General features: G+C 42.0%; 1 protein-coding gene across 1 annotated transcript in view; it reads left to right on the top strand.

Annotated features, from left to right (window-relative positions):
- The window catches only part of LOC136874423 (uncharacterized), a 463,178-nt gene that overhangs the window by 111,311 nt on the left and 324,530 nt on the right, over nucleotides 1–27,337 (top strand). The window contains exons 2-3 of the mRNA XM_067148056.2: nucleotides 1,140–1,275; nucleotides 27,056–27,264. Coding sequence (XP_067004157.2) covers nucleotides 1,140–1,275; nucleotides 27,056–27,264 — 345 coding nt within the window. The remainder of the gene's footprint in view (nucleotides 1–1,139; nucleotides 1,276–27,055; nucleotides 27,265–27,337) is intronic.

Below are 27,337 nucleotides of genomic sequence, written 5' to 3'. Positions count from 1 at the left end.
CCTCGCCCCTGTCTCCCGTCAGCCTCCGTCAAGTCGCACTCCCAAGCACCGGAGCGGTTCAGACAAGACGGCTCTAAAATGCCCTGCTTTGATAGTACCCTAAGGGGGTCCGGCCCCGCGGTATAGGGGGCAACGCGTCCGCCTGTCACTCGGCGGCCCCGGGTTCGATACCCGGCCTCGTCAGCGGTTTTCAAATGTAATCATCAATATCCCTGGCCTGGGGACTGGATGTTTATGACGTTCTTAATCTTCCTTTCCTCACACACAACATTCCATACTACGCCATTCCAATTACACGCAGGTTCATACAATATGGTGCCAGTAGGAGCAAAAGATCCACATGGGTCGACGCCCCGAATAAATAGCATTTTAAAAAAACCCTAAGGGGAAGCTTCCAGAACTCTTTACTGATAGGCTGGACTCCTGTATACACCCAGGGTTTTAATTGGCTAGAGAATATATTTCCAAGTATCTGATAGGTGGATTACAATCAAGGAAGAACCAGCTGAAGTGTTGACAACTTTGGTACATTAACAAGAAACAATCCACAGAAAAAGGTTTACCAATAACAAGAAATGAAATTTCCTAAGCTCTAGGTTAGATTTTAGTCCATAAGAGTGCACTAGTAAGTCTATAGTAGAGCCATCTAACAGAAAAATATGAAATTTCTTGGGAGTTAGCAAGTTCAAGTCAGTTGTCACAGATGGCCGTAGAGAAGACGCGCAGTTTAAATGTCCGGGGAAGGTGTACCCCTGATTTAATAATAATAATAATAATAATAATAATAATAATAATAATAATAATGTTATTGGTTTTACGTCCCACTAACGGTTTTCGGAGATACCGAAGTGCCGGAATTTGTTTCTGCAGGAGTTCTTTTAAGTGCCAGTAAATCTACGGACACGAAGCTGACGTATTTGAGCATCTTATAATACCACTGAACTGAGTCGTGACCGAACCCGTGAAATTGAGCTCAGAAGGCCAGCGTTCTACCGTATGAGTTACTGCTACTTTGCCCCGCTCCCCTATAACGTTCTATAGTTGGGATTACCCTTAGGTCATAGGCTATCATGCTAACCATTTAGCGAAGGAGCAGGACAAAAACAATTTTAAAACATTTACAAACGTTCTTGTTACAGACTGCTACGATCGCGTAGCCATTGGACAGCGAATACCGCAATCTGACGTCACGCGGACTGTGGCGCTGCAGATGGTGAAAGCTTGCGAGAAAGAGTGTAATATGGAGCTGGACAAGTGCGGAGCCTTCAGCTTTGGGTAAGTAACGAACAACTTGTACATATTACATGCAATGACAAATGAACTTATCTGTACTCTGTTATACAATCTACCTGTCCCTTTGAAAACGATTAATATAGAATCGATTACACCCGGGAGATTGTAAGATGAAGAACAGAAAAATTCAGTGTTTTTATTATATCATAATTAGTGTATTTCAAAATAGATACCTTTTATATGTTTTATAAATATTTTCAAAATTAATGAAAAATCCATAACATCTTCACTAAATATCATTCAGAAAGTGTCTATTGTACTATGATAAATGATCCAACAGAATACATTTTTCCACTTGTTAGGCAACCTATCTCAGGAATACGTCAAAATATAATAATAATATCATTTGCTTCACGTCCCACTAACTACATTTACGGTTTTCGGAGACGCCAAGGTGCCGGAATTTAGTCCCGCGTGAGTTCTTTCACGTTTCAGTATATCTACCGACACGAGGCTGATGTATTTCAGCACCATTAAATAACACCGGACTGAACCAGGATCGAACCTACCATGTTGGAATCAGAAGGCCAGCGCTCAACCACCTGAGCCACTCAGCCCGGCTGCATCAAAAGAAAAAGTGCCATATGTGCAGCAAACTATATTTTGAAGTACAAAACACTTGTTGCCTCGTATGTGGTGGGAAAATGTGTAAGAATAGATTGTAAGACATTATAAATAGCGATTATATTTTGATATAGAAGGTTGTCAAATAAATGTGCATTTGTTATATCAGCCACTAACCAAATATGACAGTTGTTATCACCATCATATTGACAATACTACTCCAGACACAAGTCGGTTAAATCCCTCAGAATTCAGGGTCGGTAGATGCAGAGTGGGTTTCGGCCCTTGGGTTTCGTCCCTTAAGAGGCCACGGCTTGTCCGTGGTCTAACAGCTCTGTACTCTGACCGGCCAACCGAACAGAGGAAAGTTAGCTACGGCTCTACCGTGGCTCTATGCCTCTGCATTCGGGAGACGGGTCTGGGGCACAGTGCCGGACTACACGCCTGGCCCCACCTGTCGGCTGTCCTGAGAATGGTTTTCCGTGGTTTTCCATTCTCCTGCACTAAGGCGAATTCCGAGACAGTTCGTAGTGTAGGCCACGGCTGCCCATCCCCTCACCTTCTTCGCACATCTCCTTCACCGCAACAAATCTCCCGGCCTGAGAGACGGCGTCACCGTCTAAGAGACCCGCCTCGCCCTTCAGGGGAGGAATGAAAACGTTAAAGTAGTAGCAGCAAAATTCAGCACCTTTGTATGAGGGCTCCCTAGCTCCAGCTAGAATCACAGGCCGAACAAGTGAATTATTCCGCAGTTCAACTCTCTTTAAAAATAAACCAAAAAAGCTTGTAGTTTTCTGTGACAATTGATACCGTGTTGACAATCACGAACAACAAAGACGCGACTTTTTATTTCATTTCCGAAGAGTTCCTGGCCGGGTCTGAGTATTTAGCCACTTCTGATAAGGGTCGCAGTCGGAGAGGTCATCCAGCTGTAACATTCTGTCAAATTAAAATGTGCGACGGGGATCAGATACGTGATCGCATGAGAATATAGGAATAGTTGCCGGAAAAAGGAATAGACTACCCATATGCTGTGTTAATATGATCTCACAAAAGCATGTCATACGAAAATCTGCTTACTGCTCCTCCAAGCAGGTATCCACATGGTCCTTGATTTCTTTTAACATAATGCTAGGGATGGATAGAAACATAATTTCTCTTCAACTGCAGCAGTTTGTCAAGTCGATAGATTTGGTAAGTTTAACGAAAATGCTAATATTTCATTCTTCACACATTTTCTTCTTGTTCTAAGTCTTCTCAGACAGATAATATGCAACTCAAACCTTCAGTGATACTGGAGGAACGTAACCAGGACCTGCAGCCTTAACTCCTCTCCATTTACTTTACTGTCACGTTATCTTCTTCTCTGTTAGACACCGGTGTCTTAGTTTTTTCTGCTAAGAGATCACGTATTCTGGTTGACAACAAGAACGTTTAGTCACACCTGTCTTCCTCACCAGCACTCTTGTGATCTGCTCCTTTATATCTTCTTCCTTTCTAACTTTTTCTGCTCTCGCAGTGAGGCCTACGACCTTCTCTGGCAGTCCTTTCTTATTTCCTGGTCTATTCAATGTACTGAATGCGGAGCTCAGTCATCTGACTTCTTATTTTGGCACTGTTCAGCTTTGTTTTACGGATTTTCTTTCTCCCACCTCGTCCGACGTATTCTCACTCATCTACGTATTTCACTTTAATATCACGAAATTAATTTTCTAAAAAAATTCAATGAGCACTTCTTTAATTTATCTGCTAGTGTTTTAACCATCTCAGATAGGTTCTTGCCGATGATGGAATACGAAGGGGCTAGGATTGGGAAGGAAGCGGCCGTAGCATTAATTAAGGCATAATCCCATAATAATAAGGGAAAACCTCCTTCAGAGCCGATGATGTTGGGTTTGGATTCAAGTTAACAACTACACGGTTCAAACCACGCAGCCATCTCGCTCGCCGCTTCTCTGTTTCCTTGTACTAAGCTGACTTTGTATTCCGAGCTTATCGCTGTTAAGGGCGAGCGAACTGTCTGTACCCATGGGCCTGCGTGTGTAAAGGAAGAAATAGTCACCATCTCAAAACAAGAAGAGTTGCATCGAGTTAATGGCAATTTGTTAAGACGCTATTTGTAAATAGCGTTACTAAAGTAGCTTTGCCCATTCATCCGCTTTATCTTGATGGATGAATATGTGCGCGCGACTCCCGGCCGAAGGGATCGGAGTGTAAGCAAGCGTGCAGTCCGTGCTCGAGACCAAGGCGCAGCTGCAAATGGACCTGAATAAAATGATGACCCTATAATAATAATAATAATAATAATAATAATAATAATAATAATAATAATAATAATAATAATAATTGTACCGGGCGGTACACCTCTACACCGTTTATTTAAAAGTTGCGCCAGTTGAAACTCCTCTTCTGGAGGAAGGTTGAACTTTATCTACTCTATTAATTCTCTACTTTCTCAGAAGATGTCACCACGTGGAAAATTTTGAGTTTTTGAACTGTGTCACTTTTGATGTGTTTTTGTTTCGCTTGAAGTAAGAAGTGTGAACTTTCTCTTCTAGAGGACACTACTGAAGATCAACAATAGCGCACCCTAGTGCGGAGTCAAAGAACTATTTTGTTGGAGAAATTTTTATTTCAAAAGTTTGTTTCTTGTTAAATTTCTTTCTGTTATTGTTTAAGTTGGCTGTATACCCCTCTTTTTCCCCTTGTTTTTGATTTATCCAATCCCGAATTTCTTTTAGTAATTTCTGACCAATCTGGTGTATCTTCCCCCAACTTGTATCTGTTGCGGGGTCCTATCCAATAAAAACATTGTGGGCGGGTGTTTTCATTCCCCTAACGCCTAGAAACTTCCGCGAGAGTATATAAACTGCTGATTTTAGGGTCTCCGGGCGACTTCTGTTCCATCTTTCAGTGTATTAAGTACATAGCAGGAGGCGGGAAGCGCCTCTTTCCTCGGCGGCGGTCAACAATAAGGTAATGGCCGATTAATAAATTCTTTCTTTTCTTGCTCAGCAGTTTAACTTTCGGGGCGGGTTCTAAGCGTTCAACCATGTAACCTTTTCCTAAAATGTAAAAACAACTGGTATCTATTCTATTTTAAAACGACATATCGGGATAGAGAGTGCTTAACCCTCTCGAGCTCCCACTCACATCGTCTTGAGGTGAACTTATTCTCTCAACCAATTCTTCCGTAATGTAATGTAAATTGCTATTAAGTCACCTCTGTAGTATGGGATTAGCCCTTGTAATAACGGCCTAGTGCCAAAGTAGGTTTTAAAATCAAAGTGTATTAGGAGTGCAAGTTCGCCTCCTCTCAAATTGTTTTAGAGGTCATTCAATTAACCTACTTTTCATTTAATAGACCTCAGTAGATTGGGTATTTTACCCCTGTGTTTATGTCCGTTGAGGACAACTTGAAGGTGGAGTTTGGTGTGGCCTAGGAGAGGCTTAAATTAAAGAGCGTGTGGCTCTTTTGGAAACGGAGTGTTGTATGCCTCGAGGAGGCTTTACTGTGTAATTTGGAGCAAGTGCTCCAGGGTTTGATTGGGGTCTTCTGCCCCTTTGTTAAGATTTGTATATCGGAAAGTTGGGCTAGTTGCTCAAAAATTGTGAACTCAGGGCTCGAAGCCCAAACTCTGTAATCCCTGTAATTGTACATTTCAAATTGTGTTTCGGCTACTAAGTACCTGTTCTTTGTTATTACTTAATATTGAAAAGGAAATACAACCTTGTTAACTTTTACATTAACTTTGATTCCGTAGTTTGAGACCCATTCACGCCCGCACCTTCTTACACCTCTACCTACCACCAAAACTCGGTAACAAGTGGTAGCAGAGCGTGGTTGAATGGGTCTCAATTTAGCCCCTTTTGACGGCTAGACATTGTTTTGATCCGAACTCTAACCATTTTCTCAGTTGCTGGCATTTTTGAGTGTTCCAAAATTGTTCTGTCATCATGCCCGGCCCTCGCGATGTTCTCCTCCTTAACTATTTGCGCAAAGAGGAGTTGATATATGAGTTAACTATCAGAAACGTTCAATCTGGAGGCACGGTTGCAATAGACACTAACAAGCTTAGAGAGTCCCTTGATTTGCCCATTTCCATCCCCAATTTGGGAGAGAAAGAAATTGACGACTCTCTTTCCACGATCACGGAGAATATTACTGGGCTAGCTTCCGTAGTTAGTTTTTTTGATGAAAATGATCCGTCTCCTAATCAAATTAAGCGTGTGCAAGGCAGGCTATATCATTTTTCGAATAGGGTTAACGATCTGTTGTCTCTAAAACTGAATGATGTTCAGAGGAAGGAAGCTAGTACGCTCCTGGAAAATATTTCCGAATTATCTAATAAGGTCACTCAATTGTTAACTGGGGAAGTTCCTCCCAAATCTGATCAACCCACCATAGTGAATCCAGGTAGTGAGGAAGCGCCTCCCAAGGGAGAAGTTAATAGGATAACCGTTGCTGCTCAAACTATCCCTGCCCCATTGGACAACGAATCTGAACGTCGTGCATCATTGAGTAACATCCGTTCTGAATTGACTTCCTTGCCATTGAAACCTTTACCTACTATGTCACCCGGGTTTAGCAGCTTGCCTCATCCATTGGCAATGTTGCTAAGAGGTATCTCTAAGTTTTCGGTCAACACCACCAGTGAAGTTATTTCTTTCTTAAGGTTTTTAGTTGAATTTCAGGATCATGCCCTCGTATTTTCGCTTTCCCCTTGTCAAATTTTACAAATAATCTATCCTTATGCTATTGGTGTTCTCTCAGATAAAATAGTAAGAGCCATAGCTGAACAGTCATCTATCGAAGATTTCCATGCACATCTGCTTGCAAATTTTATTCCTGCCCGCGCGAGGTCATCTCTTATTCAGAAATACTATTATCGGGTACAGCGCTTGGATGAAAACCTGGCAGACTTCATCCAAGATATTAAGTTTTATACTAGGGTGTTTGCTCTTCACTTCCCTGAGGATCAAATTGTACAAGCTATTGTGGAAGGCATTTCACCATCTTATAGGTCATACTTGTGTTTTGCGGCGTGCCCGCAAACTTTCTCTGAACTTGAAGCGTTGGCCGTCTCAGCGGAAGGAGTTAGATACGCCGATTCTTTGCGTGTAGCAAAAGAACCCCCGCCTTCTTTTAGTAATACTCGGCCTCCACCTCGCCGATCAGTTACCCCTCGTAAATGTTATGCTTGCGGGTCGCCTGACCATCTGCGCAATAAGTGTCCTCTGATCAAGTCTAGTAGGGCAAATAATGGAGCTGGTTCATCACAAGGCTGTTTTAAGTGTGGGGCCTTCTCACATATCGCCAAAAATTGCCCAAACTCAAATAGCACCCCCTCCTGCTCAACTTCTGGTGCAAATTCCACCTATGCCAATAATAAAAAGTGACTAGTGGCTTCGGCTGAGTCGACTAATCCATCTTCCCGAGACTCAGCCCCTAGTAAACAGATTGTAAATGCAGAGAACGATCAGCCTTCAAGTTCATCTTTTGAATGCCCTAAAGAATGTCTTAGGATTGCGGCGGATACCCCCGCACCTGTTCCTTTTCTTAAGATTGAGGTAAATAACGAGCCTATAACAGCTCTCTTAGATTCAGGTAGTGTTTGTTCGATTATTGCGGCTGAATGGTATTCTAAATTGAAAACGGTTTGTAAACTTCCTGACTATGTCTCTTCTCCTGTTCAATACGTTTCGGCTAATTCATCTCCATTAGAAATTCTAGGTTCCTTACTGGTCAAAATTCGTGTTTTTAAGTTTACATGGAAAGTTAAATTGTTTGTGGCCAAGCAATTGTCTTGCCCCATTATATTGGGAGCTGACTTTATTTCTCACACTGGTCTTGTGCTCGATCTGCAGTCTAGGTCGTGCACATTCAAATTTGCTTCTAGTTGTAAAATCCCACTATTAAAGTGTAATTCTGTGTCATGTTCTTCTATTTCGCCTATTCAGGATGAGATGTTGTTAGACCTTAGACATCTACCTGAGGAGCAGGCTGATAGTATTCGCAAACTGTGTCAGTCGTTTCCCGAGGTGTTCTCTGATACTCTTGGTGTCACTGACCTTATTGAATACAAAATTGAGGTAACATATTCGATTCCTGTCCGTTTTCCACCGTATAGGCTATCTCCACCTAAAATGAAGGCTCTGAAGGAAATCATCGATCAGATGTTGAAGGACGGTATTATTAGGCCCTCTAAGTCAGCGTATTCTTCGCCTATTTTTCTAGTACCGAAACCCCAAGGAGGTTTCAGGCCTGTCATTGATTACAGGGCTCTCAATCGGAAGGTGGTGTTACAATCTGTGCCCCTTCCCGACCTTCATTCTTGTTTTTCATGGTTTCGTAAGGCCAAGTTCTTCACCATCTTGGACTTAAATCAGGCCTATAATCAAATTCCCCTTGCCGAAGAGTCTAAACACCTTACAGCGTTTGCCACGGACTGGAATTTATACGAATACAACCGCGTGCCTTTCGGGCTCCCCACGGGGGCAGCTGTGCTCACTAGGCTACTAGATAGGGTCTTCTCCGACATCAAATTCGAGTACTTATATCACTACTTAGATGATGTCGTAGTATTTTCAGAGACTTTTGAAGAACACCTAGATCATCTGCGAGAAGTTCTCGATCGCCTTCGTAAGGCTGGGTTAACTGTTAAGTTGTCCAAGGTTGCCTTCGCTAAGCCCTCTATGTCTTTCCTAGGGCATATTGTGTCACCCGATGGTGTAGCAGTTGATCATTCTAGAACACAGGCCATCCGTGATTTTAAACCTCCCAAGGACATTAAAGGTATCGCCAGGTTCATTGGTATGGTGAATTTCTTCAGAAAGTTCATTCCTAACTTTGCTAATAGAGCGGCGCCCTTAAACCTTCTTCGTAGGAAAGGCATCAAATTCGAGTGGGGACCTTCTCAACAAGCCGCTTTTGAAGACCTTAAATTAGCTCTTTGTAATGCCCCTGTACTTGCTATGCCTGATTTCTCGAAGAAATTCATCGTCCAAACCGACGCGTCGTCGTCAGCAGTAGCTGCAGTCCTTCTTCAAGAGACTGAACTAGGGAGGCGACCCATCGCCTATGCGTCTAGGACATTGTCGGCTCAAGAAGCCAAGTATTCCATCTATGAGCTCGAAGGTTTGGCAGTCTTATTTGCCTTAGAAAAGTTCCGTCTCTATCTGGAACACGTTAAATTCGACCTGGAGACAGATAATCAAGCTTTAAGCTGGGTCTTAGGTAGGCCGCGTCGTACTGGTCGTATAGCCCGCTGGGCTATTCGTATTTCCGCCTTTCAGTTTGATGTTAGACATATCAGAGGTACCGAAAATGTTGTTGCTGATGGACTCAGCCGTATGTTTCATAACGACGTAGAGACCCACGAACCGGTCGACAGTTCATCACCTTCCGAGTCCATACTATCTGGTGTTAATGCCATCTTAACAGATGCTCCCATGCTTTTTAGGGATATTGAGAAATACCAACGTGAAGATCCGACGCTGGCTCCGATAATGGAAACCCTTTCTTCTGGGGAACATGCTGTCCCTTATGTTCTGAGGAATGGTGTTCTATGTTGCCCTTCGAGGCATGATAAGTTGATGAAAGTTGTTGTTCCAGCGGTTCTTGTACCTATGATCTTCAAATACTATCATGAGACCCCATTGGGGGGGCATCTTGGAATCTTTAAAACTCGTGAAAAGATTCGTGAAATGTTCATATGGAAAGGTATGGACGGTGAAATTCGGGAACTTGTAAAAGCTTGTAAATCTTGTTTGATCAGTAAACCCACCATGTCCACTAAAGTAGGCCTTTTGTCTTCTCATCAAGCGTCGCGCCCCATGGAACGCCTGTATATTGATTATGTGGGACCCTTCCCCCAGTCAAAGGGTAATGCCAACAAGTTCATCTTTGTGTGTGTAGATGGTTTTACAAGATTTTTCTGGTTATTTCCGACTAAGCTGGCTACCGCTCAGTCAACTATTACTTGCCTAAATTCTATTTTTGCTTCTTTTGGTCCGTGCCAATACATTGTATCTGATAATGCTAAGGCTTTTACATCTAATTTATTTCGTAAATTCTGTTTTGACTTGTCCATCTCTCATGTAACTACTTCCGCTTATTACCCTCAACCATCTCTGGCTGAACGGGTTAACCGTAATCTCAGGTCCGCACTTATTGCCTATCATCATGAAGATCGTTCTAGGTGGGACACGTCCCTGCATTGGTTAGCTTTTGCTTTGAATTCGGCGGTTCATGAATCACACAAATTTACTCCAGCTTCTTTGATGTTTAAGTTCGTTCCCAACACGCCGCTCTCTAACCTCTGGTCTCTGAATGACATTCTGCCCGAGACAATAGATCCGGACAACATTAAAGATCTTTGGAAGAAGGCTAAAGCTAATCTTAAAGTATCTCATGAAAAGGTTAGGGAAAGGTATGACCGTGGACGGAGACCCACCACTTTGAAGGTAGGTGACCAGGTTATGGTCAAAAATTTTGTTCCCGCGGGCAAGCTTGCCCCCAGATTTCATGGGCCTTGTATCATTCTCGATTTTCTTACGGCGGTTACCTTATTGCTAAGTAATCCAGCCACCGAGAGGATATTTAGAGTTCACCTGTCCCAGGTGAAACCGGTGTAATTTCTGTGTTAACTTGCTTCATATTATTCTGAAAGGATATGAAGGTTATATTCTTTTTTTGAGTTTCACTTTTAAGGCATTCTGCCTCTTGTATAATATTTTGGGTTTTAGATGTAAGCCTTTTGTAAAACCCAACCCGATCCGTTAAACTGCCATCCTGTTCTTGCCACGGCCATTACCACGCTCCCGTCTCCTGCTCCACCTTACACTGTGGCTTCATAATAGTAAATGCCATGGATATCTACACGCCGCTGGCCCCTCAACCTCTCCACAAGCCTGTACCCTCAAAGAAGATGATAGTCCAACACAATTCTGCCGCCTAGCTTTAATGTTTCAGCGCCCCCGCTGCCGCGCAGCGCCGTGCAGCGACTGGGGAGGGGGATGGGCCCCCTCCTCTCCAGCGAGGACGACATGTGCACGGCGAGCCGGAGCTCTCCTCCCGGCCAAGGCTGACGTGCGGCGCACGACCTGCTACTTGCCCGCAGCCTGTATATGTTCACCGCGGGCGCGGCGTGCTTCAACACCTCTGCTCCCCTCATAGTGCGGGCGAGCGGTATCTCAGGGTACTTGAGGGGTCCGAGCGGCCTCCTTTTGGACGCAAGCTGCAACGGCCGGTCCGGCCATCCAACTTCATCAACATCAACTACATGGACAGTTACTATAAGAGATAACTACATTTGGGAATTCTACAGCAATATTTGGTGGAGCGTGCAAAAAATTTTTCTTCACTTCTAAGTATTAAAAGTTTATCTTCAGAAATTCAAATTCTACAAACTTAAAGACTTTCATTCACCTGCAACAACAACATTTTGAAACTGAATTAAGAAATCTTGTAAATGCTTCTGCTATCTATCTTCGTATCAACATCATTACTTGGACTTTGTTTCAAACTGATTTCATGTGTCACCCCTGGAGGAACTTTTGGGGGGGGAGGTCTGTACCGGGCGGTACACCTCTACACCGTTTATTTAAAAGTTGCGCCAGTTGAAACTCCTCTTCTGGAGGAAGGTTGAACTTTATCTACTCTATTAATTCTCTACTTTCTCAGAAGATGTCACCACGTGGAAAATTTTGAGTTTTTGAACTGTGTCACTTTTGATGTGTTTTTGTTTCGCTTGAAGTAAGAAGTGTGAACTTTCTCTTCTAGAGGACACTACTGAAGATCAACAATAGCGCACCCTAGTGCGGAGTCAAAGAACTATTTTGTTGGAGAAATTTTTATTTCAAAAGTTTGTTTCTTGTTAAATTTCTTTCTGTTATTGTTTAAGTTGGCTGTATACCCCTCTTTTTCCCCTTGTTTTTGATTTATCCAATCCCGAATTTCTTTTAGTAATTTCTGACCAATCTGGTGTATCTTCCCCCAACTTGTATCTGTTGCGGGGTCCTATCCAATAAAAACATTGTGGGCGGGTGTTTTCATTCCCCTAACGCCTAGAAACTTCCGCGAGAGTATATAAACTGCTGATTTTAGGGTCTCCGGGCGACTTCTGTTCCATCTTTCAGTGTATTAAGTACATAGCAGGAGGCGGGAAGCGCCTCTTTCCTCGGCGGCGGTCAACAATAAGGTAATGGCCGATTAATAAATTCTTTCTTTTCTTGCTCAGCAGTTTAACTTTCGGGGCGGGTTCTAAGCGTTCAACCATGTAACCTTTTCCTAAAATGTAAAAACAACTGGTATCTATTCTATTTTAAAACGACATATCGGGATAGAGAGTGCTTAACCCTCTCGAGCTCCCACTCACATCGTCTTGAGGTGAACTTATTCTCTCAACCAATTCTTCCGTAATGTAATGTAAATTGCTATTAAGTCACCTCTGTAGTATGGGATTAGCCCTTGTAATAACGGCCTAGTGCCAAAGTAGGTTTTAAAATCAAAGTGTATTAGGAGTGCAAGTTCGCCTCCTCTCAAATTGTTTTAGAGGTCATTCAATTAACCTACTTTTCATTTAATAGACCTCAGTAGATTGGGTATTTTACCCCTGTGTTTATGTCCGTTGAGGACAACTTGAAGGTGGAGTTTGGTGTGGCCTAGGAGAGGCTTAAATTAAAGAGCGTGTGGCTCTTTTGGAAACGGAGTGTTGTATGCCTCGAGGAGGCTTTACTGTGTAATTTGGAGCAAGTGCTCCAGGGTTTGATTGGGGTCTTCTGCCCCTTTGTTAAGATTTGTATATCGGAAAGTTGGGCTAGTTGCTCAAAAATTGTGAACTCAGGGCTCGAAGCCCAAACTCTGTAATCCCTGTAATTGTACATTTCAAATTGTGTTTCGGCTACTAAGTACCTGTTCTTTGTTATTACTTAATATTGAAAAGGAAATATAACCTTGTTAACTTTTACATTAACTTTGATTCCGTAGTTTGAGACCCATTCACGCCCGCACCTTCTTACACCTCTACCTACCACCAAAACTCGGTAACAATAATAATAATTGTACCGTAGGTACACCTTCTCTGTGCATTTGAACTGAGCACCTGCCAGAAGGCCATCTGTGATGTGAACCCTGAACTGTGTATTGGCAGAAGGTTTGAACTTTAATCTTCAGACGTATCTACTGTCGATTTACAGTATGTGCCCTCTCTGGTGGGAGGACGGACAATTAATTTTCAAAGAAATTTGTATTTTCTAAGTTGAATAACCTGAAGTGTTTGTGAAATTGCTTCTTTATGAGCGGAAGTTGTCAGCACTACATAGCCTCCTTCTACATGATAGTATTAGTCAATCAGAAATTTTCATATTTATTCGGTTAGCTAATCAAATTAAGGGCGTGTAAAGGCCATCGACCTAGAGATTTCTGGAACTTTCCCTTCCGCTATAAAAGCTGGCAGCTTTTGGGCCATGCTGTCTTCTTCATCGCTCCGGTCTAGAGTGTATAAGTAATAGAGGCAGTGGAAAGGCTTGCCCGCCGTCGGAAGGCCCACCAGCTCAAGGTAATGGCAGACATCTTTTAAATATGTGATAGCTCCAGATAACTGACTTGAGCGGAAGGTTCAAAAATTCACACTATTGCACTAGCCAGATAAGAACCGGAGCCCAAGAATCGCTCCTCTTATAAAGGGAAGTTAATTAAACGTAAGGGAGCACGAGTGGTTAACATCGGAAACTCCTCTTCTATTCGAGTTGGGGGACTAAAAGTTCTTACCTTCTAAATTTTGTTCTCGGCCTTAAATGCATTTCCTTTTAGTTTCTCGATAGCATGGGATTAGCCCTTGTTTCTTCGGTCTTAACATCTAAAGCTTAACATCTTCTTTTAAGCGTAAATCTCCAACCAAGTCTAAGGACTTTATTCAAATCCCTGTTGGGAAGGATGTAACTTAGGGAATAAAGAGTGTTCACCCTCTTTTAATTCCCATTCAACTTGGTATGGGGGTGACTATGATTTTGTATAAATTTAAATTTTATCTCTACTTTTGGAACATAATATTTTCAACATCTTGTCACCCACTGTGGTATAGGCTTAGCCTCTTAGACATAAGCCCACATAGGATCTCTAGTATTTCCGAGTGTATTTCAAAAGGAGTGCAAGTGTTCGCCTCCTACGGCCTATATCTTAAACATGTTCTTTGGACCACGAAGGCCATTTTGAATGAACACTTACTGTCTCTGTTTAATTTCTAACTATTCATAGTCAAGTGTGAATCAGACTGTCCAGTGGGTAAGACAGAAAAACTGGTTTTGGTGATGATCTAATGTAAAGTTGGATTAGAAACTTGTGCTTTTGAGAGGTTGGAAAGTTGTAAGTTTTGGAGCTCAGTCTCCCACGGTGTAGGCTGAGTGGAGCAAATGTGCTCTTTGGAATTGTGTAACTTTGGAGCTACAAGCTCATTCTGAAAATTATTGTGTACGTGAAATGTGATCATTCTTGTTATCTGAGCAGACGAGCTCCTGAATTGTTGTTGTTTATCAAAGTTTAAAGTTAAAAAAAGGAAAAGAGAAAGGAAAGAAATAAAATTTTCAAATTTTAGTGTTTTAAATTGTACTTTGATCTTTTCTCTTCCCACTCATTCACCACAGCACCTTCTTACACCTCTTCAATCCACGGTATCCCCGTAACAATAATAATAATTGTACCTTCCCTTCCTGTTTGTTTTGTGCACCTTCTCTACTATGGCCATCTCTGACAGCAACTAACACCTTAGAAAATGTTGTAAAAGATTTTCCTCCGATCGTTGGATGGCTCAGACCTATATGTTGGAATGAACTCTGGAGAGCAAAGCCCAAAAATAATCTGTGAGAAAGTTTGAATGCTGAAGTGGGTAAACCTATCTTTATGCTTATATTATATATGTTGTGCTTCCAAAGTTGGCAATAATATCTGCGACGCCTCCTCTAATTGTACAAGCTAGAAAATTAAATTTCACCAATCATGGACCTGTTTTGTAACTTGTGGCTGCCCAATCATATCTTTGAATTTAAAAATCTGGATGTTTCTCCCATTCTCCCTTTATAAGAGGAGCGATTCTTGGGCTCCGGATCTTATCTGGCTAGTGCAATAGTGTGTGGATCGTGAAGGAGGATTGAGGGAAGCTCCCTCGGGAGCTAAGGAGGTCATGGCCTGAAGGAGGTTCAAACTAACAAGGCATGACGGAATAAAATAAAATTAGTGACTGTTCCTAGGAATGAAGTGTGGGGAAGACTTCAGCGGTTTTTCATTTATCGTATAATAGTTAGGGCTTTCCTTTTCTAGCAGTGAAGGGCTTTCTGCACAATCTTCGGACTTAAATTTTATTCCTTTTTGGGAAGTTAATTAAATGTAAGGGAACACGAGTGGTTAACCTCGGAACATCCCCTTCTATTCGAGTTGGGGGACTAACATTTCTTACCTTCTAAATTTTGTTCTCGGCCTTAAATGCATTTCCTTTTAGTTTCTCGATAGCATGGGATTAGCCCTTGTTTCTTCGGTCTTAAGCCCACTTAGGTTTTCCTTTCTTGAATATTTCGGAGTGCTTGTTTTCCGCCGTCAATCGGTTTTTGGATTCCGGCGTTTATTAGACGTTTCTTTTTCTCATTTTTTGTGGCCGAGTAGAATGGGTCATGTGCCTTTGCACGTACTTGTATGTTGAGGGTAACCATGACATTAAATAATCTGTGTCACTACGACATTCTCCCAAGCAAATTTATATTGCCCAACATGGGCACATTTGGTGGTGTCACCGAATGGTGACATTTCAATTAAAAGAGTACCAAGAGACATACTCTCTTTTTCCACTATTTCTTTTGAATTGTGGTTAACCTACTTGTAATACGAATTTGTATTCTTCTGGTTGTACCGGCAAAGAGCTACTGTGCTCACCTATTATGTTAGAGAAAAGAATGGGAGTTCCGTCCCTGATTAAGGTATCTGCTTGAAGCTATACGCTCACTGTTGTACCTGCTCCAGAGTTTATGAGCATTTTGTTATTTATTCAGAGCTGATGAGCTCCAGTTGTATTAATGCAATCATTTTGTTCAACACCTATGCTCTTTTGTTGGCTTTTGTTTATTGTTAAAATTATTTTAAAATTAATCAGAAAGTAAAGATATATAATTTCTCGAATCTCATGAGGTTAACGTGTGCTCTAATTCGTGCACTGTCCTGCCATTCACCCCCAGCCGCTTCCTAAACTCTGCTGACCACGGATACCCCTGGAACAATAATGACTATTGTTCCTGTGATCACAGAGGTGTAAGAAAGTGCCGGGGTGAATGGGTGGACAAGGAAATGATCAGAGCATACGTTAAAGCACAAAATTTTGAAATTTTATTTCTTTCCTTCGTCTTTTATTTTACTTTAAAATGTTATAGATAGAAAATCTGAATAAACAACAATAATATACTAGTGAGCTCATCAGCTCCCACAACAACAATGACTTAAAGTCAAAAATCAGGTAGATCTACACAATTAGAGAGAATTATCAACATGATACGTACAATGGGATGAGTATTGTAGCCCGGAAGAGGTACACTATTTAAAAGAGCATGTTTGCTCCACTAATTTACATGGCCTAGGAGTCTGAGCTCCAAAGGTTAATAAAGTCCAGCGTCTCAAAGGCTTACAAAGTAATGCCTGACAAACATTACAGTCACTTCTGCTCAACAGTTTGTTACACATTGGTCTATAAATAATTACAGTTTAAACAGGGGCAATGAGTGTCCATTCTAGATGGCCTTAACGTAAAAAGAAAGGGTTTAACATGATCGGCCATAAACAAAAGGCTAGGAGGCGAAACACTTGTACCCCTTTAAGAAGAATTCTTAAAACCCTAAATGGGCTTCTGGCCCGAAGTTGCAGAGGCTAAGCCTATTCTACAGAGGGGTGACTAAACGAGAAAGATTAAATGCCAAAAGTGCGTTAAGAATTTAGAGATTTAGAAAATTTTAGTCACCCCATACCAAGTTAATTGCCGAAAATCTGTGTTTAAATCATTGAATAGAACTTTACATAAAATGAAAGCGGTTTGAAACCTTCCCCTCGAGTTATATGCCGGAGATATCACTAGTTTAAGAAAATTGTTCCGTTACCTTGTTTAGCCTTCCGAACGCCGACCTACGGCCTCTGCCTCCGAATAACACGCCGCACTCGCTGAACTGGAGCGATGAAGTTGACAATACGGCCTTTAAGGTGCCCAGCTTTTATAGCATTTCGAGAGGAATTTTCCAGAACTCTTCACAGGATGGCTGGATGCCTGTAGATACCACCAGTTTTAATTAGCTAGAGAAAATATTCCATAAATTCGTGATCGGTTAGTAACTACGGAAGAAGGAAGCAGTGGGAGTGTTGGCAACTTTGATAAAAGAACAAAACAATCTTCACGATCTTAGGTTAACCAACATTGAAAATTGAAATTACCTTAAGAATTAATAGTTAATCTCGCCAAAGGTGGCACTTAGGCCGATGGTAGAGACATCTTATAGTTGCAGCCCCAGGTATCTTGCATCGGATAGGTTCAAGTTCCATTACAATGATGCCCTTATGGAAAGCGTGCAGTTTAACTGGACGGAGAAGGTGTACTCCCGGTACAATAATAATGTCACCCACCATAGTGTAACGGTTAGCACTTTAAGCTGCAGTCCTCGTGGGTATGGATTCGACTCCCGGTACTGTCAGAAATTTAAGAATGACTGGATGGCTGGTATATGGTTAAATAGGTACAAAGGCTTAACAGATATGGCACGGGCCCGCCTGCAGGAAACAAAATTGGGCACCTCAAAGGCATTGTATAAAACTCATCAATAACACATGTTAATATAACTGTAGCAGATACTTGAATATATACAGACGATTTACTGTGTTATTATTTATTTATTTATTTATTTGTCTAATCCATTTACCCTCCAGGGTTGTATTTTCCTCTGACTTAGCGAGGGAACCCACCTCAACCGCCTCAAGGGCAGTGTCATGGAGCTTGATACATTTGGTCGGGGATGTAACTGGGGAGGAGGACCAGTACCTTGGCCAGGCATTCTCACCTGCTATGCTGAACACGGTCTTTGAGAGGAATGGGAAGATTGGAAGGGATGGGCAAGCAAGGAAGCGGCCGTGGCCTTAAGTTAAGTACCATCCCGGCATTTGCACGGAGAGGAAGTAGGAAACAACGGAAAGCCACTTCGAGAATGGCTGAGGTGGGAATTGAACCCTCCTCTACTTAGTTGCTCCCCGTTCCAGTCCTCGTACCACTTTTAAAATTTCGTAGCAGTGCCAGGAAACGAACTCCGGCCTCCGGGTGTGGTAGCTAACCACTACACCACAATTCATTTATTAATAGATTTTGTTTTGGAAGTAAAGTATTTTGTAGGGACTGAAATACAACGTAAATAAGTATAAGCCTCTATCTTTTGTCTTTCTTTTTAACTTCGCTGTACTCTCATTTGATTCTAAAGACACTGTACCACGCAGGGTACTTTTGTCATGCAAAGGCATTGACTATTTCAGTTATATCCATGGATGACATATTCGATGCTGAGGGGTGAATCAGACTAAAGGCCACAACTGCAAGATGTCACATTTGTCAATTTGGTATCTTTTAAATCAGCCTTTTGTCTGTATTACCCTTAAAATGGAAATAAAATTTAGATTTTATATATATATATATATATATATATATATATATATGTGTGTGTGTGTGTGTGTGTGTGTGTGTGTGTGTGTGTGTGTGTGTGTGTGTGTGTGTGTGTGTGTACATATAAATATGCATAAGACTTTCACTTAACGACTCAGTTGTCTTATTTGGAAAGTAAACTGAGGGGAAAGTGGCTTTTATGGGTTTGTTTTCAAGTAATTAACAAATAAATACCAATTTAACATGACTAATACGGCATTAGATCGTTTCAGGTCAAGAAACAGTCAAGTCCGTGTCTGTAAAATGAAATGAAATGGCGGATGGCTTTTATTGCCGGGAGTGTCCGAGGACATGTTCGGCGCGCCAGGTACAGGTCTTTTGATTTGATGCCTATAGGCAACCTGCACGTCGTGATGAGGATGAAATGATGATGAAGACGACACCTGCACCCAGCCCTGTGCCAGCGGAATTAACCAATGATGGTTAAAATTCCAGACCTTGCCGGAAATCGAACCGCGGCCCCTGTGACCAAAGGCCAGCACGATAACCATTTAGCCATGGAGCCGGACTCCGTGTCTGTCTATATACACAATGAAAAGCACTAAAATATTGGTTACCACACAACATTGGCGATAATTACCCTACTTTTTGTATGAGTATGAATTTATATTCATGCACATTTGGGAGTTTTGAAATCATTTTATTGTCTCCTGTAAAATTTCACTTTTTGGACTTGACCGGTTTTTACACCAAGATCTTCAATTACACTGTGTAATGTACGTCTGGCGACTTTAACGATACAACAGTATAAACGTTGGCAATGCTACAACTCCTCGATCACCAAAAATGGCGCTGACTTGTGATAAACCTGTGAGATGTAGTGTCAGAAAACGTAACGGTAATGCAGGATTCAGCTCAGCTTCAGTGATAATGAAGGAGATAGTTCTTCTTTAGGAATTAACGTTAATTGACACCGACTATAACAAACAGCAGTCCGGCCGAGCGAGTTGGCTGCACGGCTTGCGTCACGTAGCTGTGAGTTTGCTTTCGGGAGATGACTAAGATAGGAAAAGTTTAAGTCCAAAGAACAAGGTAGAAAAATTTATTTGAAAACTTAGTCACCAGAAAACAAAGTGAATAAGGGAAACAAGGATAGACACTTGTACGTCCTTACATTATATAATTCCTATGGGGGCAATACATTTGTCCGTAGACTGCCTAGGAAACCTACCTACCTTCTAAGTCCGAACAGAAGGAAGAAAAACGCAGCGCTACCTAACAATTAGATGTTAAGGGGAACGTTGGAATCTTCCCTTTGATGCACGTAGATACGATGGTTGGGGCAAAAGTCATGGCAACTATTTTTTGTTCTTGAAGATACCAGTCCAGTTGGAAAATGTAACATATACAGACGAAAGAACAACGTGTTAACTACATGTGTGGACAATGAATAGCACTGAAATATCGTAACACACTAATTTATTACGGTAGCATACAGGGCAATGTGGCCTTCCCGGTGCAAAAGAATGACAGCAGTACACATAAAGCTGACATGACAAACCTGGGCCTAAAGACCCTAAAAGTAGACCCCTGCTACTGACACCACATGCTGTCAACGATGTGGGAGGCGCTGAATACCACCTACCTCAGCATTTGCCGCGCCATGTGTGAATCGAGTCAACTGTTAGCGCACAGCATTAGCAATGTCCTCTCGTGTTGCAAACCGCCCACCACGTAGTGGTTCCTTTATCTTTCGAATGAGATCAAAGTCACAGGGCAAAATGTCGGGAGAGTACGGTGGGTACTTCAACTCTTCCTATCCCTAACGTCGCAGTAGCTGCCTTACACACTCTGATTTATGTGGTTTTGCATTGTCGTGCAGGATTATTGCACTGTCCACAAGATCCGGACGTTTCTCCCGAACGCCACGTCGTACCTGTCGCACCAGGAAGTCCCTGTAGTACTGTGCGCTCACTGTTCTGCCATGTGGAACAAAGCGGCAAACAATGACACCCCTGACGTCATACGCGACGATCACCATCAATTTGACTGGGGGAGGATTATGACGGACCTTCTGCCTCCTTGGTGATCCAGCACGTCGCCTGTCCGCGGACTGACGTTTCAGTTCTGGTTCGTATGCCCTGGCCCAAAATTCATCGATGGCGATTATTCGTGAGAAAAATTGATCGCCGTCCTGTTGCCAGCGTGCAAGGTGGCCGGAGCATATTGCATAGCGCACCCACCTTTCAACTTCCGTCAGTGCATGCGGTACCCACCGCGATGCGATTTTGTGCAGTTGCAGCTCATTACGCAATATCCTGTGGACGGTGCGTTTCTCGATGCCACTTGCCCTCTCTGACTCCAGTAGCGTCATCGTCTGTCTTCATCCAGGAGCTGCTCGATGACGGCACGTGCCACGTCAGTCCGCACACCGACAGGTCGTCCCGAACGTTGCTCATGACTGGTTGGCACACGTCCTTGCTGAAACTTTCCTACCCACCGTGCTACTGTACGGTATGGTAGGGCATTATTCCCAAGGGGTTCCACTAATTCACTGTGACATTCCGTCGCATTTCCCCCCTCGGAGAACGGCTATTTTGATGTAAGCGCGCTGCTCAACACTGGTTACGTCCATCTCGCACGACACTCACCAACTGACTGATTTCACAGCCCTCACTGCACTACTACCAGCTATCACAGAGCCATCTGTTGTTCTGCATACACACTATGCCTGCAGAACTCTCACATGGCACGTATACGTTTATGATCCGTTCACATATCTACAAGAAAAAAATGTTGCCATGACTTTTGCCCCAATCCTCGTAAAGGTCATATAGTTAGGTGATAGTTCTGCCGTAGTAAGCCTCAGCCTCATCCGCCGGCCTCCAGAGGGAGATCTCAGTTAATGTTGCACTCTCAAAGTCCCGATCCGAACTCATAGCTATTTATAGGGTCTGGCTGGGTAGAACCTGGCGTAATTAGATGTTTGATTGGTGGAACATGACATCATAAGGCAGAGAGCAGATTGGTTGATTATTACGTATTAGGCAGTAGTGGAAACTCAAAAATAGCTGAAGATAAATCACGTTAGCCAAACTCAAAAGGGACAATTCCCGACCAAGTTAATTACAGTTAAATACACTAGGTGGCAATTAGAATCAACAGTGGTGACATCTTGTGAAGATACATAAAACTTACTTGATCCATCAATCACTACTGATCTGCACCTAGGGCAGTCACCCAGGTGGTAGATTCCCTATCTGTTGTTTTCCTAGCCTTGTCTTAAATGATCGCAAAGAAATTGGAAATTTATTGAACATCTCCCTTGGTAATTTATTCCAATCCCTAACTCCCCTGATATGGTTGAGTTCAAGCAGTGTTGGTTAGATTACTCTGATGACAATTGATGAAGCGGTAATTCAAACTCAGGGAGAGGTCGTACTATCGTCACTCTATGAATACTTCGCTACACTTTGTCACTAGTTACACGAGTCCCACTATTGCTGAATGCTGTTATATCAACTCCTCTTATCCTAGAAGAAACCTCCCTCTTTGGGGAGCACTCAGTACTTTGAGTAGCATATCGTCGTAGGCTACCACGGCATGTTGTACCGATGTGCTTACTTTTTGAGCGGGGAACAAGGTGGCAATAAACAACACTCGTGCGACGAACTGATGAGCTGTCTGATACCAGAAGCAGCAAATCCTTTCGCAAAAGCTATGCAATATGGCTTAGAATATTGTTACGCTGACGTAGTGACATTCCAGTATCTGCAGGCCATCTGACTAGACAGCAGTCTTGGCCTTTACGCACCACTAGTTTGTTTGTAAACAAAATAAGGACAAATAAGTATTTCTTGCACACTCTCTGGCACAAAAAGAAGTTCTGCTGAAAATGGATAAGTCCACGAGTATAAGAACGACCGAAATGAAGGGACACATTATCACAGAGATTGTTTAGATAGTTAGTAGACAGAAGTTACCCTTGCCGACAGCAGGGTGGACCTCTATGGTTAAGAATCAACTTTCAGTGATAATATTCACTTTCTTCTTCCTTGCCTTCTTCCCAATGTTTGGGGCCTGTGCGTGATATGGATGTGGCCTAGCTTTACGACCGGATTCCCTTCCCGACGCCAAGCATATATGGAGGGATGTATTCACTATTGCATGTTCCCGTGATGGGTCAGTCCCTTGCCTCTTGTGACGTTCGGCCTTTTCTAAATTTATCGTTGCATTTTGAGTAATTTTTCTCGTTGGACGTCTATTTTCTATGAGATTAGCTCCTGTATTTTGGGGTGGACATACCCAATTAGGATCCATTCGACTTTGGCTTTCCTTGTTTTCTTTTTTCAAGGCAGTCGAGTGAATAACACTCGAATTTCATTCCCGATAGGTTAGTATGCCAGGGGGCTTGGATGCCCATACTGTTTGCACTTCCGTGTGCTTTTCTTTGAGTGTGGATTTCGCTGATTGCTCTGCGACTCCTTTGCAGTTGATTTATCACCGCTTATCTTCGATCATATGTATTTGTTTGGTAACGTCTACAATTTCTTAAACTGTACTACACCCCTTTTATTATTTGCCTTTATTACTAGCTCTTTATTAATATTTGTATTTTATATTCGTAAACACTTTATTCTTTATTCCTGAATTTGTTTATTCAAGTTTAAGCAAAAGTGATACTGCATTCGCTGTTGCTGCTTGGACAGGAATTGCATCTTTGCTATTACCAAACCAATAGGAATTGTAGGTGTGTCAGGGCCTCGGCCCAGAGAAATCTGAAACCTTCCTTTCCGCTATAAAACCTGGGACCGTTTGGGCCATGTTCTCTTTGTGACCGCTCCAATCAAGAGGTTTAGAGTGTGTTCGTAGCGGAGGCAGGGTGAAAGGCTGCCTCGCCCATCTTCGGGAGGTCCACCAGCTCAAGGTAGTGGCAGACTTTGTTTAACCATGCAATAGTCTTTGAAAGCTAGCTCGAGGGGAAGATTTCAAATTTCTTTTGTAACTTCTATTTCTCAATGTAAAATCTCAAACAAGTCTAAAAACGTAACGGAAATTAGGGAATAAAGAGTGGTATCCTCTTGTATTCTCTCTCAACTTGATATTGAGGTGACTAGGATTTTGTAGCCTTGAAATTTACTTCTTAATTTTGTAACTTAAAGCTTTCTCTACAGCTAGTCACCTCCGTAGTATGGGCTTAGCCTCTGTAATTTCAGGCCATAAGCCCACATAGGGTTTTAATGATGTTCTGGTGAATTCCAAAGGAGTGCAAGAGTTCGCCTCCTAACATTTTAGGCCAATAACTTTAACAGTGCTTTTAAACAAGGCCATGTAGAATGGGTACTTGTTACCCCTGTTAAAGTCAGCTTCAATAGTTTTGTAATTTTGTGTCTTGGTAAATCAGACTGTTGAGCGATTAAGACAGTGTCTATAGTTTGGTTTTGTTAAATGTATGTAGGTGCCTTAACAGGCCTCGAACTTGTAATTTTGGAGAATAGTCTCCTAGGAAGTAATTGTCTAGAGCAAAGACGCTCGTCCTACTGGTGTAAAATTTGAGAGCTCGACCTTCTTGGGCAGGCACTGAAGGGAGCAATGTTGCTCTTGTTAAATCTGTAACAAGGGAGCTTCAAGCTCATGTTGTTAAATTGTTGTTATCTGTCAAATATTGTTACTCGAGCTCATGAGGTAGACCTTGTACCTGATTTTTGTTATTTGCTTAGCAAATTTTAAAGTTTTAAATGAAAAGAAAGAATAAAAGAAGGAAAGAAATATATTCCAAAATTTTAAAGTTATAAATTGCTATTTAATCTTTTCTGTAGCCACCGATTCATGCCCACACCTTCTTACACCTCTGCAATCCACAGAATCCCCGGAACAATAATAATAATAATAATAATAATAATAATAATAATAATAATAATAATAATAATAATAATAATAATAATAATAATAATAATAATAATAATAATAACTGTTACGGGAATATCGTGGATTGCAAAGGTGTAAGAAGGTGCCGGGGTGAATGGGTAGACAGAGAAAAGAACAAAGTAAAATTTAAAACACTGAAATTTGAGATTTTCTTTCTTTCCTTTTTTTCTGACTTTAAACTTGATAGACAGCAACAACAATTCAGGAGCTCATCGGCTCAGATAACAGGAATGATCAAACCTCACGTACAAAATAATGAGCTTGTAGCTCCAAAGTTACAGTATTCCAAAGAGCACATTTGCTCCACTCAGTTTGCACTCTAGGAGACTGCGCTCCAAAACTTACTACAATCTAGCCTCTCCAAGACACAATTTTCTTATCCAGACACTAGACAAACCTAGAAAACCGAGTTCCCTGCCTTTTCTGCTCGACAGTCTAATCCACAGTAGACTATGAGTAAGTAGAAATTAACAGAGGCAATAAATGCCCATTCTAAATGGCCTTAGTGGTCAAAAAAATAAGGTTTAAGAAATCGGCCATAAACAAAATGCTAGGAGGCGGAATACTTTCACTCCTTCTGAAATACACTTGAAAATACTTTAGGTCCTATGTGGGCTTATGGCCCGAAGGTTCAGAGGCTAAGCCTATACTACAGAGGGTGAGTACATGATGAAAATATTAAGTTCGAAAATAAGGTTAGAATTTAAAGTTTTAGAAAATCATTGTCACCCCCATACCAAGTAGAATGAGAACTAAAAGGGGGAGAACACTCTGTATTCCCTAAGTTACATCTTTCCCAGCAGGGATTTGAATAACATCCTTAGACTTCCTTGGAAATTTAGATTTAAATGATGATATTCAAATTTAGAAAAATATATTAAGAATGAATTTTGAAACCTTTCCCTCAAGTCAGCTATCTGGACACATATTTAAAAGATGTCTAGCATTACCATGAGCTGGTGGCCGTTTCGACGGCCGGCAAGAGTTTTCCCTGTCTCCAATACGTATACACTCTAGACCGGAGCGGTGAAGAAGACAACGTGGCCCACTAGCTCCCAGCTTTTATAGCAGAGGGGAAAGTTCCAGAACTCTCTAGGTCGATGGTCTGTACACACCCTCCATTTTGATTGGCTAAAATATCAACATTTCTGATTGGCTAATACTATCATGAAGAAGGACGCTATGTAGTACTGACAGCTTCAGCACATAAAAAAAAAATACAAACACTTCAGGTTATTCAACTTAGGAGATACTAATTTCTTTGAAAATTAATTGTCCGTTCTCCCACCAGAGGGGACGCATAAGTCGACAGTAGAGACATCTGAAGATTAAAGTTCAAAACTTCTTCCCGTACACAGTTTAGGGATTACATCGCAGATGGTCTTCTAAAAGGCGCTCAGTTCAAAGGCACGGAAAAGTTGTACTTCTGGTACAATAATGAGTAATAATAATATGAAGAAGAAGAATAAAATCAATGAGAAACCCGAAGAGGACTATCTTAACCTTTGTATATTTGAAGAATTCCTATGACTCCATAATCGTGGAGCGCTCATGAACATTCTCCGAGAGTTTGGACTTGATGAAAATTCCTTGGCTATATTTAGGCGAACTCTCACAGACACCTTTTCCCAAGTTAAATTTATGGATGAATTCTCTAATGCATTTCAGATAAAAACAGGCCTCTTTAATTACATTTTGTGAAAGATCATCAGGGAATGGGGATCGAGAATGACTGAAAATGAAACTCAGAATGGAATAAAGATAGGTTGTGGGAAGAACGACTCATGTTGGACTTTCTAGCCCTCGCAGATGATGTCGTTCTAATAACTGACAACCCTCACACAGCCAAGAAACAAGTGGAAGAAGTACGAAATGTACAAAAAACAGCAGTCATAGACTCAAGGCAGATGACACGGGCAGAATTGCAACTCAGTTTGGGGACATCCATCGCGTTCGTAAATGTAAATATTTGGGAGAAATTCTCACTCTCAATGGAACAAAATGGAGGCATTAAAAGAGTGGGTGAGAAGAATAGAGATGACCTTGAGACTATGCCATGACACCTACAAGCGCAAGTCCACCTCCATTAAGTAGAACAATACTGCACGGTGGACAGAATGGAGCGGAAACACTGACAAGGGTGGCAGACTCAGTCCTTGATTTTTTTTAAAAAAGAGAACGAAGACTCCTTTGAAAAATTTTTGGGCCCAAAGAAATCAGAAAATGGGTGAGTAAAAGGTGGCTGACCTTTTACTAACACATTAAAAGGATAAATCAAGACAGGTTGGCCAACATTAAAAATAAACAACACAGCCTGTGTGGCTTACACAGGTGCGCAAGGACCTAGTGGAAGTAGGTGTCTAGGACAGAGGGAGATATACAGGGCAGATAAACATTAAGGAAAAAGGTTGCAGGATGCACCCTCAAAGCCACTGGCCAAGGCACGGAACATGTTGGTGGGAGAACGGTGCGACAGAAGTGTAGGTAAACGTAACCCACAGATGGTCGTATCGATGAGTTCTTCCCTACTGAGTTCAGTGCGCCTGGTCCCAATCCCTCAAACCTGTCGTCAGTATTAATTTATATGTATGATGTTGCAGGATCAGCAGCGAAGGGAACGGCACGTGTTTGCTGGCTAGGGTCCTGCCCCCGAGAGGAACGCTAATGGAGGACCCTGACTACGACAGTTACGTTAAGAAGGACGAGTGTCGTATCCTACCACCCCCGAGTTATCCGCTAGATGTCAGTCGGCCGACATCCACCGCCCCTAGCAGGCCGCAGAACATACCACAACAGCCCGATTTAACAGGTAAGAAAAAACCAGAAGTATACTTCTAGAGGGTTAAACTGAAAATGTCATTTGAGCTAGTTCAGTTTCAGGA

The sequence above is a fragment of the Anabrus simplex genome, chromosome 5, assembly GCF_040414725.1.
Source record: "Anabrus simplex isolate iqAnaSimp1 chromosome 5, ASM4041472v1, whole genome shotgun sequence".
NCBI lineage: Eukaryota > Metazoa > Arthropoda > Insecta > Orthoptera > Tettigoniidae > Anabrus > Anabrus simplex.
This window is presented reverse-complemented; position numbering and strand designations above follow the sequence as displayed.